The 20,473-nt window shown below is 42.9% G+C and overlaps 1 protein-coding gene across 1 annotated transcript in view; it reads left to right on the top strand.

Annotated features, from left to right (window-relative positions):
- Positions 1 to 20,473, top strand: part of DNAH10 (dynein axonemal heavy chain 10) — a 125,750-nt gene that overhangs the window by 23,810 nt on the left and 81,467 nt on the right. The window contains exons 12-25 of the mRNA XM_081037124.1: positions 2,150 to 2,320; positions 3,975 to 4,151; positions 6,516 to 6,641; positions 7,533 to 7,705; positions 8,145 to 8,296; positions 10,267 to 10,431; positions 10,940 to 11,147; positions 12,130 to 12,286; positions 14,639 to 15,115; positions 15,226 to 15,384; positions 16,728 to 16,844; positions 16,928 to 17,030; positions 17,502 to 17,680; positions 19,167 to 19,378. Of these exons, the coding sequence (XP_080893250.1) occupies positions 2,150 to 2,320; positions 3,975 to 4,151; positions 6,516 to 6,641; positions 7,533 to 7,705; positions 8,145 to 8,296; positions 10,267 to 10,431; positions 10,940 to 11,147; positions 12,130 to 12,286; positions 14,639 to 15,115; positions 15,226 to 15,384; positions 16,728 to 16,844; positions 16,928 to 17,030; positions 17,502 to 17,680; positions 19,167 to 19,378 (2,576 nt within the window). The remainder of the gene's footprint in view (positions 1 to 2,149; positions 2,321 to 3,974; positions 4,152 to 6,515; positions 6,642 to 7,532; positions 7,706 to 8,144; positions 8,297 to 10,266; positions 10,432 to 10,939; positions 11,148 to 12,129; positions 12,287 to 14,638; positions 15,116 to 15,225; positions 15,385 to 16,727; positions 16,845 to 16,927; positions 17,031 to 17,501; positions 17,681 to 19,166; positions 19,379 to 20,473) is intronic.

The raw sequence follows: 20,473 nt of genomic DNA, 5'->3' as shown, positions 1-20,473 counted from the left end.
TCATCTGGGACGTGGACGCCACGTTTCCCCATGTTGAATTTGTAGGGTTACTTAATTATGCTTAGTGTTGTGTTTTTTCAATCACAAAAAGTGATTAAACACCTGTTGTTTGTTTTTGTTTTTGTAAAAAAGGAAACAGTACAGAAGAGCATAAGGTAAAAATGAACATTCCTCAGTCTTCTTTGTCCTCACTCCTCCCCCGGAGGAATAAGTTTAAATTACACTAGACACAGTAACATTTCTACAAAGGTGGGTTGAGTGTATCAAGGGAGAAGACATACGGCTGGGGTGAAGAATGAGATTTAATTTAGTGAGCAGTAGGAGCCACTGAAGGTTGGTGACCACAGGCGTGATATACGTGATCAGAATTCCACCCGAAGAAGTTTTCTCTGGCCACACGTAGGCTGATTCGGGCTGGTGAAAACAGGAGGTAGAAGATGACACGGGAGGTTGTGGCCTGCGGGGGGCGGAGCAGAGCCTGTCAGGGGGGCTATGGCTGAGAATATGACTTCACTGCACACAGTGTGATAGGGTGGCCCTCACAAGCATGCTTTGTGCCTCGTGTGGGACGTGCTGTCAGTGGCATACCCATTTTCTAACCCTGGAGCATCTTTTTATATGGACAGCCTCAGACTGTTCTCGGTTACACAAACATTTTCATTTTAGTCATAGTCAGTTCATTCTCAGCTTCTATTTAATTTTAAGTATTATTCATTTTTAAATTAAACTTTTCATCGAAGCCACATAGTCTACTGAAAGGCTCATAATAAAAAACGAAGCAGCCCCCAACTTAACCCCTCTCCATCCCCATTCTTGCTGTCACTTTCCACAGTTTTAGATGCTGCTTTTGTTGTTTATTCGTATTTCCTAAAGAACATGCCAGTGTGGTTTATTTCCTGATTTATCTAATTGAATCAACTTAGACATCTGTTAACTCAGAGCTATTATAAACTTAACTGTCCTATTCCTACTCCTCCTCCCCCTTTGCCTTTCTGTCATCTAATATAATTTTATCATATCTTTCGGTTAAATTAATGGTCAGAGTTGATTCATTATGCCTATGCAAATATTGTTCACTGCTGAGCCAAGAAGCTCATCATAACCACGCCCCCTTTCTTGTCCAGCCTTTCATTTTCCCTGGAGTTAATCATTGCTTTCATTTTTCATTCACCCTGTTATTTACCTTTACATTATTAATTTTTTTTCCAATGCTCTGACATCCTGCCACACATTTCCACTAATGGGTTCCATCTGCTCAAGCATATCAGTGCTATCATTCTCCTGGAGGCCTGTCTCCCAGCTTGCTCTCTTTCTGTTCCAGTCTAGACTGCTCTTCAGACCTGTTCAAAGCCATCACCCTAGGACTTCTGATCTTCTCTCATCTGTGTTGCATGCTGTGTTCTAGATTTCACATCTTCCTTTTCCTTTGTTTACTCCTTTGTTTTGCTGGAGCACATTTTGTAGTAGCTTTCCAAGAAAGGTTTCATGGGGTAGATACCTGTTTTTTGAGCCTTGCATGTATGAATTCTGGTGTAGAATTCAAGTTTTAAAATAAATTTTCAGCAATTTAAAAGCATTCTTTATTGATGTTTTACTTTCAGTATTATTAGAAGTCTGATATCATTACGATTTAATTTTTCTGGAACTAACCTACTCTTTTAAAGAGTGGAGTTGGGTTGGGGGTATAGAGGGTGCAGAGTAGAGAAGGGAGCCTCTGCCTCTCCCTTTTCTGGTATCCCCAAATGCTCAGGCCCCCAGAGGATTCCCTGGGGAGCAAACAGTTACTCCTATTGCAAGCATTAGGTTATAATTCTCTTCCTTCTGCAAAGTTAGTTACTTTCTTTCCAAAAATTCCTGAACTCTCTTGTCTGCTGTATGTACTTTCCCATTTGTTTGTCTCTTTTAGTTAATACTTTAAAAAATTCCTTTTCCTTCATTTTGAAATGGTTGAGGGGAGAGAGCAGAAAACCAAAGCAGCCAATCTGCCATTTTTAACTGGTCACCAGCTTCCACTAAAGTACGATAGAAATCCTTCTCAAGGCACTGATTTGGTTTTTGCTCATATCTTGCCCTTTTTGGGGGGGAGAGGGGGTGGTCATGATAATTACAGGGGCACGAAGGATGTTTTCTGGACTTTTTTTTTTGGCAGATTATTGAGAAAGAAGCAAAAAATTTTATTGATGAATCTTTTAAGACTCTTCGATCAGCTGAAGCAGCGTTTGACATGCTTTTAAAATTTAAGCATATTCGTTCACGGGAGGCTGTTAACCGACAAATGATGATGAAATTTAATGATATTCTTGCACAGTATTGTAAAGAGGTAACTGAAAAATCTATAGCCGCTGTAGCAGTAAAAATGTACTTGGCTAAATGTGAATGATTGCATCACACTGTTGTCTAAATTCAGAGAAACTGCCGAGTTTTTCCAAATATGTCACACAATACAGGTAACTGAAACAAAGTGGATTTGTTTGTTCAGTGGAGAAATTCGGTAAGAATTTGTCATCAAGTACAATATCATATACTCCCATTGTGACGGACCCCATGTGACTTACTAATAGCAATAATCACAGTAATAATACCTGGAGTCATAGCTAACCAGGTGCTAAGGCCATATATGTATTTTTATATCATTTCGAAAAAATGTACCCGGCACGTGCATATTCCAAGTACAGTGTGCGGCAAAGAGATACAGAGATGAACAAAACACAGATTCTGCCCTTAAAGAAGTTTGTATCCTAGTGGGAGAAGCAGACAAAAAAAATGCATATTATCTTATTCAGAAGATAAAATGAGGATATGTGAAATCATTAGATCAACATAAAGTAGTATAAAATAAAGGGATAAAGTGATCCCCTAATGTGTTTATTTTCTACTGCTGCTGCAACAGATTATCACAAACTTAGTGACTTAAAACAGCACAAATTTGTTATTTTACATTCCGCTCTGAAGGTCAGAATTCTGCCCCAGTCTCAGCGGGTTTAAATCAAGGTGTCGGCAGGACCATGTTCCTTTCTGGAGTCTCTCGGGAGAATTCATTTTCTTGTTTTTTCTGGTTTCTAGAGATTCAGCATGGGTCAGGCAGCTGTGTCCTATACAACTAGACTGAGAAACAACAGCTTGAAATGGAATGGGGAAGGGGGGAGGTGGAAGAAGGGGAAAACAAATGAAAACTGTCTATACAATGGAATATTGTCCAGTCTTAAAAAGGAAGAAAAGAAATTCTGACACAGGTTACAACATGAATGAACCGTAAGGACATCATGTTATGTGAAATAAGCCAGTCACAATAGCTGTTGTATGATTCCACTTATATGAGGGGTCTAAAGTTGTCAAATTTCTAGACAGAAAGTAGAATGGAGTGCCAGGGGCTGGGGAACGGGAGCTGGGGAGTTAGTTTTTAATGGGGTCAGAGTTTCAGTTTGCGAAGATGAAGAGAGTTCTGGAGCTGGCTGGTGGTGCTGGCTGCACAACGACGTGAATGCGCTTAGTGCCACTGAACTGTGCACTTAGAATGGTTAAGGTGGTAACTTTGATGGTATGTGTATTTTACTATAATTTAAGAAATAGTATATAATAAGCAATTATAAAATCTCAATAGCACACTCACACCCACCCACAGAATTCAGGCCTGGCCACTGGTCATATCTAGAACAGATTTCATAATTTTCGTAATTTTGAATAAGTCAACAGATTTCATAATTTTGAATAAGTCAAGTGACAGTATAACTACACAGTCTGTAGTTACAAGGCCATTTGGAGCATTGCATATGTTAAACAACAGAAAAAATTACTAGAGAATATGAGAAAAAGTAGTAAATAATAAGAAAGTAGTAAAAACACTGATCTCTATCGTAGACCATTTCTCCACATTCCATTGTTCATTTCCTTAAAGACACAAATCTCAAGTTCAATTTTCCTTGGTTAACACAGTGATGTTTATTGCTCACAGAGTGCGTTTGATTGCTTTTCAGATTGACATCGTTAATAAAATCTTTGTTCAGAACCTTGACAACCCGCCGCTGTACAAGAATCACCCTCCGGTAGCAGGTGCCATCTACTGGGAGCGGTCTCTCTTCTTCCGGATTAAGCACACCATCCTCAGATTTCAAGAAGTCGAGGAGATCCTGGACAGTGATCGAGGAAGAGAAGTACGTTGTCTTGCTGGAACTGTCCCCTTGTGTATTTCGCAGACTACGCCGAGTTGCGTGTGTGAGAAGCAGCTCCCTTTCAAAGCCATGCCTGCGACTCAGGCCTCTCCTGTGCTCCCTGGTTCAAACCGCCTCTGCAGCCTTTCTGTTTGGCATCTCCAAACCTACAACACCCTCCAGGTGGCAGGCACGTAGCTTCTCCCCGAACTAGATCCTCAGCCTCTCTGGAGGGTGACCACCATCTTTCTGATAATACTCTCCCTCCCCACCCTTGGGTTTTTGTACGTTATATTGTAGGGGCTGACAAACCTTTTTCTTTTTTTTATTAGTTTCAGGTGTACAAAAACAACATAATGGTTAGCCATTTACACCCCTCACAAAGTGATAACCCTCCCCAAGTCTGCTCCTCTGATACCGTACACAGCTATTACAGTACCATTGACTATATTCCCTTTGTATCCCGTGACTATATGTCTATATATCTATATCTATATATACACACAGATATAAATATATGGCATTAAATATTTTAGGTTAGTTTCAGGTGTACAGCACAGTGGTTAGGCATTTACATAATCTATGAAGTGATGCCCCCCAATAAGTCCAGTACCCATTACATACCCATATAGGGTATTATTGATTCTATTCCCCATATTGTGTTTCACATTCCCGTGACTACTGTATGACTACCAATTTATACTTTCTAATTCCTTCACTTTCTCACCCATCCCCTAACCCCCCTGTATCTATGACTCTATTTCTGTTTTGTTTGTTCATTTACTCTACTCTTTAGATTCCACATATAAGTGAGATAATACAGTATTTGTCTTTCTCAGTCTGACTTATTTCACTTAGTGTAATAGTCCCTAGGTCCATCCATGTTGTTGCAAATAGTAAGATTTCATTCTTTCTTATGGCAGAGTAATACTCCATTGCATAAATGTACCACAATTTCTTTAACTGTCTGTTGGTGGGCATTTTAGGTGTTTCCATACCTTGGCTATAGTGAATAGTGCAGTAAACAGGAGTGCATATATATTTTTTGAATTAGTGTTTGGATTCTTTGGATAAATGCTCAGGAGTGGAATTGCTGGGTCATAAGGTAGCTCTATCTTTTTTTTTTAATTTTTACTGGGGAATATTGGGGAACTGTGTTTTTCCGGGACCCATCAGCTCTAAGTCAAGTCATTGTTTTCAATCTAGTTGTGGAGGGCCAGCTCATTGGCCCATGTGGGAATTGAACCGGCGACCTCGTTGTTAGGAGCACTGCGCTCTAACCAACTGAGCCAACTAGCTGCCCCAGTAGCTCTATTTTTAATGTTTTGAGGAACCTCCATGCTATGTTGCATAATGGCTGCACCAAACTGCAATCCCACCAATAGTGCATGAGGGTTCCCTTTTCTCCACATTCTCGCCAACACTTGTTTGTTGATTTATTGATGATAGCCATTCTGACACTTCACTCCTGTCAGAATGGCTGTCATATCTCATTGTGGATATCTCATTGTGGTTTTACTTTGCATTTCTCTGATGATTAATGACGTTGAGCATCTTTTCATATGTCTGTTGGCCATCTCTATGTCCTCTTTGCAGAAATGTCTATTCGTGTCCTCTGCCCATTTTTTAAGTGGATTGTTCGTTTTTTGGTGTTGAGTTGTATGAGTATATTTTTTTTTTAAATTTTGAATATTAACCCCTTCCCAGATGTATCATTGGCAAATACCTTCTCACATTCAGTAGGATGTCTTTTTGTTCTGTTGATGGTTTCCTTTGCTGTGAAGAAACTTTTTAGTTTGATGTAGTCTTGTTTTTAAATTTTTTTATTTATTTCCCTTGCCTGAGGAGATATATCAGTAAAAATATGACTGAGGGTGATGTGTGAGAGGATGAACCTTTTCTGTACAGTTACAGAGAGTAAATATTTTAAGCATTTGTGGTTGTATGGTCTCTGTTGCAAAGAATCAGCTCTGCTGCTGTTGCAAGAAAGTGTCCATAGGTAAAATGAAAATGCACAGGCATGGCTCTGTGCCAACGAAACTTCACTGTGGACGCTGAAATCTGAATTCCATGTAGTTTTCACAAAGTATTGTTGTTCTTTTCAATTTCCTTCTAATCCATTAAAAGTGTGAGAGCCACTCTTAGCTCAAGGGCTGCACCAAATGCAGCCCACTGCTGAGGTCTGCTGACCCCTGCTAGTCAGCCTAAATTTTAAGCTGTACCATCTCAGCAAACCCTGCAGAATTTGTGAAAGCCTGTTTGCTTCCTTTCGCAAAATGTGTTTACAGGTAATTTTTTTTTTTTTTTAAGAGAGAGAGAAATGCTATTTCCAAGGACAAAGTGACACTTTCTTAAATCCCTTGATAGGTAAAACAAAAATATTTGGAAGTGGGCAGGATGATGAAAGACTATGAAGACAGCAAGTACCAGCAGTGGAAAGAGACAACACAACAGATCCTGCCAACTCTTATGAAGAAGAGTCTGCTTACTAAGGTGCGGATTTCTAGATCCTTGTCCCAGGTTATGGCGGCCATGTGAGATGATGGCATCTTGAGGTTTGATTTGTTGACACTCATGTTGATGGGCATTTCCAAAATCAAAAGCAGAAGGAAAGGGTTGACAGGGAGACGAAGAGAGGCAGAAAGGAAGAGATGGGGATGGCAAAATGTCACCGTCAGTAAACACACCATAATCGGACAGCCCTACTGAATCCTTGGGCAAGTGGCTTAACTCTGAGCCTCAGTTTCCCCATTTGTAAAAATGAGTTGTATCAGATGACACGAACACGCGAAGTATTAGTTCAACCGTATAGGAAGCATCTGGCCATTGACTGTTTTTAACCTGCAGAAAAAGGCCATTTCACATGATTCATCCTTATCTTTCGCACTGGACCTGGCACATAGCAAGTACTTAGTAAATAAATTCTAGCTGTGAGGGAAGAAAGACCTGCCTGGGCCTGGCAGTTTTAGATCTTTGGTCTCAGAAATTCCGAATTAGGGACCAAAATGAGTGATAGGTGCTGGGCGGGGCCTATTGGGAACCGGACTGCTCCGGTCCTATCAGAAGGGGCCGCTGCTCCTCAGCTCCCGCCTGCTCTTGCAGTGAGTGCATCGTCAACTTTTCCCTGTTTTTGAGGGGATCTAGAGTCTAGGATTTTGACCTGCAGTTACCCAGTTTTCCAAGGTGGGTGGCTAAATGGAATTCTTGAAAAAACTCTGTCCACCGAACAAAATATATATTCCAGCTAGTTCCCGCCATCTCCCTAGTCTGTCGTCATCGGGGCCCTACACGGATCTTTTTCAAATTCATGCCTAATCTTGGTGGCATGGATCTGATGGCTTTTGGGGCCACCCTTCCCACGCCGATGGCACATCCCTCCCACAGGTTTCCGCCAGCACTGAAGACGCTGCCATCTCCGACAGGGCCTCTGTCTTTGCGATCAATTTTTCATCTGCTCTCAGGGAGATTATTAACGAAACAAAGTACATGGAACAGCTGGGATTTCCTGTTCCCGAATTAGCAAGGAATGTTGCTCTCCAGGAGGACAAATTTCTTAGGTAAAAAGCTGCTTCTCTCACATGAGCAGTAAACTTTTTCTTACTGGGATTTCTTTACACTCTTGAAAATTATTGAGAACCGGCCTCCTGCGCCCCAAAGCTTTCATTTTTGTGGATTTTATAACTACCAATGTTTACCACATTTGAAGTTATAACTAAGAAATATTTAAAATGGGTTTTTATTCATCTACAAATATCAATAATGAGCCTGTTCCATGTTAACATAAGTAACATTTTTAATGGGAAGTAACCAATATTTTCCAAAAAACAAAATTAGTGGGAAGAGAGGTATTGTTTTACATTTCTGTAAACCTCTTGATCAAAATTTCAAAATTTCAGGTTGGTTCATGGTCTTTCGTAAACTATCTGTGAGGTTATTAAGCTTTTTATGAGCCCCGTCGTATCTTGCTCATGTTACTGCCTTTTCTGGAACACGCAGGTACACAGAGGGAATACAGCGGATGCTGGATCATTATCACCTGCTCATAGGCACGTTAAATGAGGCGGAGTCTCTTCTCCTCGAAGACCATTCTCAGGAATTAATACGCGTGTTTAGGTCTGGATATAAGAGATTAAACTGGAACTCACTAGGTAACACATGTCATCTGTCTATTGCCTTTTTTTTTTTTTTAGTTTTTTTTTTTTTAGGAGGGCGCAATTCACAGTGGCCCATGCGGGAATCGAACCCGCAATCTTGGTGCCACCAGCACCACGCTGTAACCAACTGAGCTAATCGGCCGCCCCTGTCTATTGCCTTTTAGAACTCGAGATGTGAAAATAATTCTTTAAGACTGTTTTAGTGGAATTAGAATTTCTGTATGCACGTAGGTGTGATTAACAAGTAAGTCTTGAGCGTTACTGAAGTACACTTTGTGGAACGTAGAATTAATCTCTAGGCTTTGGTTGGGAATGCAGATAGGATAGGATGCCATTTTGACAATCTGCTGACCCAACGCTGTCTCCTCCCAAAATATAGTGAGCTTTGCTTTTCTTTTTTGTAACGTTAAAATTTTAATTTTGAAATAATTATAGATTCACACGCAGGTGTAAGAATTCACACGGGGAGATCCTCGTGCCCTTAACCCAGTTCGCTCGATGCTAACTTCTCATAAATCATAGCCCAGACATTGACTTCGATACGGTCATATTTCCCCCACGACTCCTCATGTCATCTCTCAAAGTGACACCCACTTCCCTCCCACCTCATCCTTTCCTTAACTCCTGGCAACCTCTAATCTGTTCTCCATTTCTAGAATTTTGTCATTTCAAGGGTGTTACATATCATATGACCTTTTGGGCTTGGCTTTTGTCAGCATAATTCTCTGGAGATTTCTCTCAGTGCTCCTTACTGAACTATGGAGCTAAAAGCCCCATCTACCTCCATGGCCTCCTCTGATACCACCATGGCAGGCGTGAGGGGACAGCGGCATGGGGGTGCCTCACCCTTGCCTTATGAGGGTGGAAGTCTAGACCCCCAGCTGGCCCTTACAGGCATGGGTTAGGGTAAGGTCACAGCTTAGTCTGTGCATTTTGGCTGGAGTGTGTAACGTTGTCTGTCTTGCTAGGATGTCTTTTTCCTGGTCCTTGGGCTAGAGAGCAGGCTTGTCTTAGGGCTTTTTTTTTTTTTGTATGTGTGTCCATATCTATTGGCATTTGTGAGTCACCAGCTTCTTCAGCTCTAGGTCCAAGATATATAAGGAAAAAGAATTACTGTCATTACTCAGGTCCCAAGGGTCCCTAGCTGGTTCGCCTCCTCTCTACGTTTCAGCCTTACAGTTGTTTTGTAGATACTGTGCAGGGTTTTTATTTAGCAGGAGGAATGAAGAAAATGTGCGTCCACCCCCTCCTCCTGGAACTGGACGTCCCCTTTACTCTAAATGAACAAGGCACTCGGTCCTTCTCTTGTTCTTCCTCTCTCTCTTCTCTTGATCCAAGTGTTCCCTCCTTTCTTTGTCACTTTTTTTCCTTCTCTTCTTCCCTTTTCCTTTGTATGGAGAACATGTGTGTTTGGACTTTGGCCCCAGAGCTCGTCCCTTGCGTGAAAAGTCTGCTCTACCCACATGATTCAGCCTCCCGGAGGCTCAGTGACTTCAGCTGTAAAATGGGCATCATCTTAGTGCCCAGTTCACAGGGTTGCTGGAAGGAATTGATGACGTAATAACTATTACATGCTTAAGCCAGCGCCCGGCTAATCACACGTGCTTCACCTGGGTTTGCTGTTCACGTACTTTTATCTTTCTAAGCAACAGGTCAAAGGAGATTGTAGGCAGGGTAGGGTGGAGGGTTCAGGTTGCCATGGCAATGAGAAGACAAGAGGGTTGGGCCTTTCCTTTCTCCCCACAGTGGTTTAGATACGATTATGCTAAAATCTGGACAGAAGAAATGTAGCATTTGGTTGATTCTGAGCTCAGGGCTCCTTGTCCCAGTCCCAAGGCTGCCACGTGGATGTCAGAGGCCGAGGGGAGGGGCGCCTGCGTTAATATTACAGACGTGGGGAGGGATGTGGAAAGAAAGTCCAAGGCTAGACGCCCTTCTTTTTTTCTTTCTCTTTTTCACCAAAGGTATTGCTGACTACATAGCTCGGTGCAAGCAGGCCATTGGGAAATTCGAGTCCCTTGTCCACCAGATTCACAAGAATGCAGACGACATTGCTTCCAGGCTTACATTAATAGAGTCCATAAATCTCTTTAAATATCCAGCACCTAAAAATGAGGAAGAACTGCCAGGTACATCTGACTTCTTGTTTTCTTTGATTATGGAAGGAATGAGAAAATCTCTTGGTCATGATTACGTGCGCGCGCAACACACACACACACACACACACACACACAATTTATTCCATGGAATAAAACCATTCCGAATTATCCCACTCATTACCTGAAAGGATCATCGGTAATTCTTATGGACTCACATTCACTTCCTCAAACCAGATCTTTTAAGTGGTCTTAGACTAGTCAACAGGAATTTGGGACAAGTCAACAAACAATTCAAGAAAAGTGAGGCTGCCCGAAGATCCAAAAGCCACCTTTTGTATGTGATATACTTTAGCATGTGTAACGGTCATTTCCCTGCTGTTGCTTATTTTTGGCTTCGGGTACATCTTGTTTTCTGCTTTGGGTCAAGGTTAGAGGCTACTTTTGTATTTCCAAGACACACAGAAGTGGCTGGGTTGCTCCTTGCGGGATGTCCTTCTGTGTGTTCGTGAGGAGCTGTGACAGGTGTCTTCCTCTACAGGTGTGAAGGAGTTCTTTGAGCACATTGACCGGGAAAGGGGCAAAGATGTGGACTACATGGTCAGGTGGTATCTTGCCATTGGGCCCCTGCTGACCAAAGTCGAGGGTCTGGTCATCCAAACCAACACGGGCAAGGCCCCCAAGCTGGCCTCCTACTACGAGTACTGGGAAAACAGGATTTACGAAGTCCTGACCAAGCTCATTGTGAAGTAAGTTAGTCTCGTTGCCAGTGTTAAAGACTCTGCACAGATTGAAATGGTTTACATATATACATAGCTAAGGGGGATCGCAAGGTACAGAGTAAAAATCAGGGGGCGAGCAACTCTGCTTTCTGGCTTCGGGGCGCTCCCAGGATGGAGGGATGACGTTCCCTTTTGCTCATGTTCTTGTTAGGCCCCTCACATTCAGGAGAGGAAGCCATCCCTCTCCCCACTACTCCTGTCTGTGTTCACCTGGTGACAGAGAATTGCTGTCACTCAGTAGATCCCCAAAGCTCAGATGACTCGTGCCCATATTGAGAGAGGCTGATCTGATGGACACGTGACCCTGTCACTCTTCCTGATGGTCTCCAGTAACCCCCTGGGTAGAATGGACATCACATGTGTGTGGGACGCCTGTCATGTGGGCCAGCCTCACACACGGTCGGGAGCTGAGTGCCTGGACTTCATTACATGGATTTAGGATCATTCTAGGAAACCAGCCTATGAAATTCACCCTCATAGGGGAGAGAGGCAAGACACAGCAAGCAGATATAACCAAGATGATTTCTGTGACAGAAAGCAGAATAATGTTCCCAGGAGAGAATGGAGGGGCTTTTGTAGTTGGACGGCCAAGAAAGGCCATGAAGAGGCCACATTTTAGCTGAGTCCTGAAGATACAGAGCGAGCTGATGGGAGGGGCTTTCTGAGGGAAGACAAAAGCCAGCGTGAAGACCATTTTTCCTGAACCAGGGTTGAACCGCTTTTGGAAGTCATCCGACTAATAGATATTAACTTCCCTAAAGTAGAAACGAGCTCTTTATAAAATGTAGGCCAAGAAAAGGATATATAATGAAAGTCATCCTAAACTGTCCATTACAACCCTAGAATGTAGGCTTTTTACATATGGCTTTGTAACTCTAGTCATTTTCATCAGTTGTTAGATGTATTTCATTCTAGTGAGTACTGAGTCTTTTTTATTAACCCCTCTTAGGAATTTGCAGTCTTTTAATTCTTTAATTCTTGGGAATGTCCCTTTGTTCCAAACGGAAACCATTTTGACTGCACCCGAGATCATCCTTCATCCCAATGCAAATGAGATCGACAAAATGTGCGTCCAGTGTGTCCGAAATTGTGTGGAGATCACCAAGGTAAGGGCAGGAATTTTGCAGTGTTTCGCAGATGGCTTCTTGTCCCAGATGGTTCAGCCTGCCAGCTGCTGACAGCAAGTAGCTGAGGAGATCGGGACCACAGGTTCCACTCTGTTCTTTGTCCAGACTGTTTTAGTCTCTTCCTGGCTTGTCCTCTGTACGTCTCTAAATTTTGGGGTGTCCTATGGCTTGACCCTGGTGCCCCTTCTCTCTTTTCTCTGCACAGTCATGACCAGTCCAATGGCTTTAATTTTACCTCTGTGGAGATGATGTCCCATTTCCACCTCCAACCCAGACCTCCCTACTTACCTATCACACTCTTCTCGTCAGTTGTCTATTGATGTCTCTCCTTGGACCTTAGATATGGCGTGTCCCAGATCCTGCCCTGGTTTTCCCTTCTTCAGGAAATGGCACCAATTCAACCCAACTGCTTGAGCCAAAAACCTAGGCGCCTGCCTAATTCCTCTGTTTCTCTCATCTACTCATATCCAGCCCATCAGTAATTGTGGTTGACTCGCTTCCCAAACACACCTCCGATCTGTCCTCTGCTCTCCTTTCCCACATTACCAGTCTGTCCCAAGCTGCCATCATCCCTCCCTGGACTGTTGCAGTAATGTTTCTACAGTCCGTTCTCCACCACAGGTGATCAGAATGATCTAAAATCTTAATCATCTCACGTCATCCCTTCTATAAAAGCCCCCAACGACTTCACACTGCACTTAGAACCTACTCCAGACTCCTCACTGTAGTCATTATCTAGCACCTGCCAACTTCCTGCCTTAGTTCCTCCGTCTGCTCTGCTCCACTGTGCTCCAGCCTCATGTACCTCCTGCAGGTACACTCGTTCCTCCTCGAAGTGGTTGCACTAACCGTTCCTCTGACTGGGACCTTCTGCCCAGACCTTTACTCACCGCTTGTCCTTGTCTTTCTCTATCACATCACTGTTCTGTCTCCTTCCCAGCACGGGTCCCTTTCGGATCGTTTCTGATTTATGTACTTGTCCATTTAGCTGTTGACTGTCTCGTGCCACTAGAATGCAAGTTCCACGAGGACGCGGACCTGTGTGTCTGATCCTTTTGAATCCCCAGCACCTTCAGCAGCATCCAGCCCACAGCTGGCTTCCAGTCAGTCTCGCAGCACGTGACCCAGAGTTTGTGTGTTACCAACAATGCGAGAGCAGGGCCATCGCTGTGGATAAGGGATGTCACACCTTCTCAGGACACAGGCATTGGTCTGTTCTGAAAGTCAAACATGTTTCAGACTTTTGTTGTTGTTGTTGTTAGCATAAAACTATGTGTAGATATTACAAATAGGGAATTTCATTTTGCTGTACTTGGAAATTAATGAATGAACTGCACATGCTTTATAATCTGTACTAATGCAGCTATTTATGAAGCCTCTGCCACATAAATTCTTATAACTGAAAGGTGCTACATCACTGGGTCTTTAAACAGGGACGCAGAACAATTTCCGAGGGGTAAATAAATAGGAAATGCTATGCATCATTATGGGTATTAATCACACCATTTCACACCAGTTGCGTTTCCCCCCGACCAATAGATGGATCTGAGGCTTTGGGTGAAGCCTGCTTTATTTTACCTTCATGGATGCTTTTTTTCAAATAAAAAGAACTTTTCCCCTATCCTCTTGGAAAATGGTGGAAATGTACCTCATTAACAATGAGCTACATTTAAATAAACATTAGTCAAAGTAAACATTTATGACTTGGTGACTTAATATGGCTTAATGCACCATCTCTTTGAGCTTCAGGATTCATATTTCTTGACTCAAGTGGATAGCCGTTGTTATTTACAAAGTTAGTTTTTTTTGTTTTGTTTTTTGTTTTTTTCCTGCGTCTCAAGCTACTCCAAATCTCAGTGGCTTAACGTGATAACTATTTAGCGCACGATTCTCCAGGCTGAGTTCTGCCGAGCGGTCCTTGTGTCTCAGCTGTGCTCACTCACATGTCTGATGATTGGCTGGCTGTTGGCTGGGCACATGGTCCTCCTGGGTATGGCCTGGCTTCATCTAGTCGGCAGGCTCAATCTCACTCAGCTGGTGGCTGCCACAGCTTCCAGCCCTGCGAGCCCTTGGCTCAGAACATGCCTGACACCACTTGTGCCCCTTCTGTTAGTCAAGTCAAGTCACAGGCTAGCCCAGGACGGAAAACAGACTCACTCGTCTCTTGTTGGGAGGAACAAAGAATTGTGGTCACTTTTGCAGTCGAGCACAATTTATTACTAGTAGAGTGATTTGCATCACTAGTAAGACTTACGGCTGCATACTAATAGATACGTAGGAGGCCAAATCGATCCTAAACTCCTGTGTTTTCCCTGATTCCTATTTTGCTAGCATTTTGTTCGATGGATGAACTGCAGCTGCATTGAATGCCCTCCTCAGAAAGGGGAGGAGGAAGAAGTGGTTACAATAAGCTTTTACAACGACATTGCCCTGAACCCTCAGATAATTGAACAAGCTGTTATGATCCCCCAAAACATCCACAGGATTCTGGTCAACCTTATGAAGTACCTACAAAAATGGAAGCGGTACCGACCTCTCTGGAAACTGGACAAAGCCATTGTGATGGAGAAATTTGCTGCCAAGCGACCTCCTTGCGTAGCATATGATGAAAAGTTGCAGTTCTATTCCAAGATTGCCTATGAAGTTCTGCGGCATCCTTTAGTTAAGGACGAGCACTGCGTCCGGCTTCAGCTCGGGCCTCTGGCAAACACGGTGCAGGAGAACGCCAAGTCCTGGGTGGTTTCTCTTGGGAAACTTCTCAATGAGTCAGCAAAGGAGGAGCTCTATAATCTTCAGGAAGAGATCGAGGTAGCAGCTCCCTGGGTTTCATTCAAACTATATCACATGCAAGTCAGGTCTCCTTTTGGTACTGTTTTTTTCCTGCGTTTATTTAGTGTCCTTCAAACTCTCTTGTACAGAGCCTGACCAAAAGCCTCAAGAAGAGCCCCAATACGCTTGAGGATCTCAAGTTTGTCCTCACAACAATTGCAGAAATTAAAAACAAATCTTTAGTCATGGAGCTGAGATACAGGGACATCCAGGAGAGATACCGCACCATGGCCATGTACAACCTCTCCGTAAGTGAGCTGCGTTCTCGGCATTGTAGGGCTCGGGTGAAAACTAAGACCCTTTGCAGGATTGCTTCTCAGGTGTACTGCCATAGGTTTATGACTTCAAGTAATACAATTTAAATGTGAAGCAGCCCCACAGTTATTTAGAATCATGAAGACTTAGAGATTATTTTTTGATCTTGTGTGGCTCGAATAGTATTTGTAGACTGACCTGTAACTGCACACCATTACAGTTCTCCCTCTCCCGGGCTTTTTTTTTTCTTCATGTTGATTTCTTTTAATAAGTAAAGGACTGTTGCAAAAATGATGACAAAGGAGAGAGAGAGAGAGAGAGAGAGAGAGAGAGAGAGAGAGAGAAGATAAAAGAAACTGGTAGAAGATAATAATTCAGTTGTCTTTATTTAGGGTTGTTAAATGTGAGTTTCAAGGACCTTTAGAAATTCATGGCTGAGTCTGAGGGTATCTGGGATCTCCCTAAAATTATATGCAAAATTTTGCATACTATGTGTGTCACACACACACACACACACACACACAAAGAATCAACTGGAAAAACAAAAGTAGAGGGGAGAGACAAATAGCTGGTATTTATAAGTCTATTTGCATAAAATTTGTATTTCCAGCATTTACATCGCTTGACCGCTTTGAATACCTTCCCTGAGCAGTAGCCCTGGCCTGAGAGCTAGAGCTCCTCCCATCAGAAAAATGCACAGTATGCAAAATTTTCTTTTTAATAATTAAATCAAAATTCTCAATTTTGTCTTATATTTCCTTTATTAAGTAAAATAATTTTAAACTTTGTGCCTTAAAACTCTGTTAAGGTCTGCTTATATTGTTCCTGTATCTCTTGGCTTCATTCAAGTCATTTTGTATCCTTATATCCTGTTATTTCTGATCATCTTCTGGACATTGTACTATACGTGTATGACATATTGTAGAGAGCATTGGAGGTTCTGGATGGTGTTATATTTTCAGAGGAGATTTGTTTTTGCTTCTGACAGAGAACACAGCTGGATGAATTAGCAAGCCAGGATAACCTTATTTTAATCAGAGATTAAGTTGATTTGAAGCTGGGTTTTAGTTTATGAAGGGCTTATCTCTCAGTTATCTAGCTAGCTAGCTAGCTATATGTTGTTTATTTTTTAAAATGATTTTATCCTTTATTTTAATTATAGAAATACAATTTTTATATATAAATATGATTTTTATTATAATTCAACTAGATTTTTTGCTGGTTCAAATTACGTAGCCTGCTGCTACCATAAACAAAAGTCCCTGGGAAATAGTTTTGACCAGAAATTTCAGTTCTGAGTTGCTGACCCTTTATTGTTAGTTCTGTATTTTGTTAGCCTCCCGATGCAGAGAGAGAACTGGTTGACAGGATTGAGAGCATGTGGTCCAGTCTGTTCAATGAGGCCGTGCATATGGAACACATGCTTGGGGGCACAAAGAGAACTTTCACAGAGGTACGTTTTCAATTTTTACTTTCTGAGTAAAGATATTGAAAAATATCCATTGGGTCAAATTAATGCACCTCTGCTTTTCTCAGATTACTCGAAGTGAAATACTAAACTACAGGCAGCAGATAGAGGACTTTGCAAACCGTTTTTATCGTGAAGGCCCTGGTTCTGTTGGTGAAGATCTTGATAGCGGTAAGAATATTCACGTTGGTCTTCCTGAGGTATTTGAGTAAGTTTTACTTAGGAATTTTATGGGAACATGGGATGGAGCGGTGGTTCTTGTTCTTGCCTGAATGCTGGGTTTACCTGGGGAATCTTGAAAAACCACAGGTGACTTGGGCCCAGGTCCAAATAGCCTGTTTCCACTGTGCTGGAGGGTGGTCTGGACATCAGGATGTTAAAAGGTCCTGTGGGGACTGATGTGACCCCAGGCTGAGACCACTGCCAGAGAGAATACTAAGGACACAGACTTTTGTCACTAGAGGAGCTAGCAGATATAGCTGGCCCACTGGTTTTAGTTAGAATCATGGTGCGATAAAGACTGGTAATTCCAAATTTGTCTTCCCAGGTGGCTTCTGCAGATGAAATGATAGTTTATGTTTGTGATTTGTCCTTCAATTTTGTATACCTTATTAGGTGTTTATTTATCTATTTACTTACTAGGAATAGAACTTTTAGCCACTTTTGAAAGAGAGCTGATAAGACATGAGAAGAACCGTCAGGAGCTGGCTAATGCGGAGAAACTTTTTGATCTCCCAATTACAATGTACCCAGAGCTGCTCAAAGTACAGAAGGAAATGAATGGGTTGAAGCTGATTTATGAGCTGTACGAAGGCCTGAAGGTATGCCACCCTGGCAGCCTCAGTCTCACTGACTGAGTGCAAGAACCGTGTAGGCCCAGCAGACCTCACTGCCACCGTAATGAGGAGCCTGGGCCAGAGTCATAGGAACTCTCAGTCTGGCTCTTGAGAAGAGGGAGTGGCAGCCAATGGGGACGGGGTTTCCATTTGGGATGGTGAGAAAGTTCTGGAACTGGATAGAGATGGTGGCACAACGATGTGAATGTACTTGATATCACTGAACTATACACTTAAAAATGGTTCAGATGGTAAATGTTATATGTATTTTAACACAATGATAAAAAAAGAAAACTCTGGAGGTCAGGGCTTTGTTAAGGCATGGGATGAACTGTTTAGTTGGAAGTGGAAAATAAAAGTAGCAAATATGTCATTTAAATGCCTCTCTTTAGTATATATTCCCCATGCAAATTCATGCCATTCGTTCATTCATTCATTCATTCATTCCTCCATATAGTCACTCAGTTTTTTATAGCCCAATGCTATGCTGGTTGGAGAGTAGAAATGAGTTGCATCTATTCTCACTTTCCCTGCCCTTTGCGAGCTCCCAGGAAGAACTGGTAGTATTAGTCTGGGCTCTCCAGAGAAACAACCAATAGGAACCAAAGAGATCGATTATAAGGAATTGGCCCATGCATTACGGAGGCTGAGAGGTCCCAAGATCTGTAGTTGGCAAGGTGGACATGCAGGAGAGCCGGTGGTGTTCTCATGCAGTGTGAGCTCAAATGGCCCCCCTCAAAGTCAGCCAGAACGCATGCGAGTTCTGTCCTGCTCCTTGTTGTTCTGTCCTGCTCTGATAGCCCCTTGTTCTATCAGGCCTTCAGTGCACTGGCTGAGGCCCACCCTCAGCAGGGAGGGTAATCTGCTCTGCTCCAGTCTGCTGATCCAAACGTGAATCTCACCCAGAAACCCCTCAGGACACACCCAGAGTAGTGTCTACCCAAATATCTGGGCACTCGTGGCCCAGACAAGTTGACACAGAAAGTGAGCCCTCCCACGGACAACGGACAAGTCCCCATGCTGCCAGGAAATGTAATAGAGATGAGGTGCACAGAGCACGGGAGTCCTGAGGGGGAAGGTGGTGGCTCGGGAGGTGGCGTTCCAGCAAGGCTGAGTCGGGAGCAGCGTCTGCCCCCTGGATTTGGGCTCCCCTACTCCAGCACGACCTCATTTTAGCTAATTCCATCTGCAAAGACCTTGTTTAAAATAAGGTCACGTTCTGAGGTTTCAGGTAGACATGACTTTTGGGGAACACTGTTGAGCCTGGTACACCTGGGAGTGGGTAACATAGAAGAGAGGAACAGGACTGAGCCTGGGGTGCTCCATCAATTCGTGGTGGCTGTGTGTAGTTGGGTGATAATATCTGAAAAGAAGTGAGCTTGACCAAGGGTTAAGAGGTTGCTCTCCTGGTCAAGCTGTCCTCACGTGTCCAAAGGGGTCGTGTTGATGGGATGTTCTCGCCCATTTCCAGCTTGCCAAAGAAGAATGGTCTCAGACACTGTGGATCAACCTGAATGTGCAGTTTCTTCAGGAAGGAATCGAAGGTTTTCTCCGAGCCCTCAGAAAACTGCCCCGGCAGGCCCGAAGCTTGTCAGTGGCTTATTACTTGGAAGCAAAGATGAAGGCCTTCAAAGACTCGATTCCTCTACTTCTTGACCTGAAGCATGAGGCACTTCGGGACAGGTTTGTCTGCTCTGTGAGCCACCGTGAAAATTGGGAGGAGCTTGCAGTTTAAAATTGGTCTTAGCTCTGATGACCGAGAACAGGGTCTCAGGAGCAACGCAGGCTGGACATAGGCAAGTCCTATTTCCACAGTAGTGTTTCCGTGTGAACGTTCTGTGATCCACCACAAGGATCCTCCTGTTTTTTTTCTTTTTAAAAAAACAAACACTGTCAGGTGTGAAGTGTCACTCACAGTCACTTTATCCAAAGTTTTTTAAAAAACAAGAGGTCTAGATCAGTGCCGTATAGCAGAAACATGCAACCCACGTACGTCATTTAAAATTTTCAGGCAGCTGTAGTGAAAAAGTAAAAAAAACAGGTGAAATTAATTTTAATAGTATATTTTAATTAACCCAATATACAGAAAATAGTATCATGTCAACATGTAATCAACATAAAACGTTATCCACAAGGTATTTTACATTCTTTTTTAAAATATATGTGGCAGTCTGGTGTGTATTTTACGCTTACAGCATATTTCAGTTTGGACTCACCACATATCGGACGCCTAGTAGCCACATGTGACTTGTAGCCGCTGGATTGGACAGAGGTGTCTTGTTTTTTTAATGGAATAATAGCCAGGTGTGGGGGTGGCATGGAGGAGAGTCACCTCTTGTTTGTCTGTCATCATTTGGATGTGGCTCCACAGAGACAGGAATTCGTGGGAACTTCGTGTGTTGCGTTCTCCCTGACATGTTCCTCTGTGCCTCCGTTATATTTCCCAGTGGGCAGAGAGTCACGTCATGGCATCAAATGACTTCATTCTACTTAGTGAGAAAGTCATTCCTGCTTCAGTGCCCTTCCAACCCCTCTGATCCCATCAATGAGACAGTCTCTAGTCGGTGCTAATATGTCTTTGACACCTCTCTACACCCATAAATCTCCCTTTCTACACAGAGTGTAGGTAGCCTTTAGGCCCAGGTGACATGGGTCCTAAGCCCGTCTTTGTCACTGTTCTGCTTGAGTCACCTGAGTATTTACTGCTACCTGTGCAGTCTTCAGTTTTCTCATCTGTAAAACTAGGTAGAAGGAAGCGTTTTCCAGCTTAATTTTCCC

The sequence above is a fragment of the Rhinolophus hipposideros genome (genome assembly GCF_964194185.1).
Source record: "Rhinolophus hipposideros genome assembly, chromosome: 24".
NCBI classification, from domain to species: Eukaryota; Metazoa; Chordata; class Mammalia; order Chiroptera; family Rhinolophidae; genus Rhinolophus; species Rhinolophus hipposideros.
This window is presented reverse-complemented; position numbering and strand designations above follow the sequence as displayed.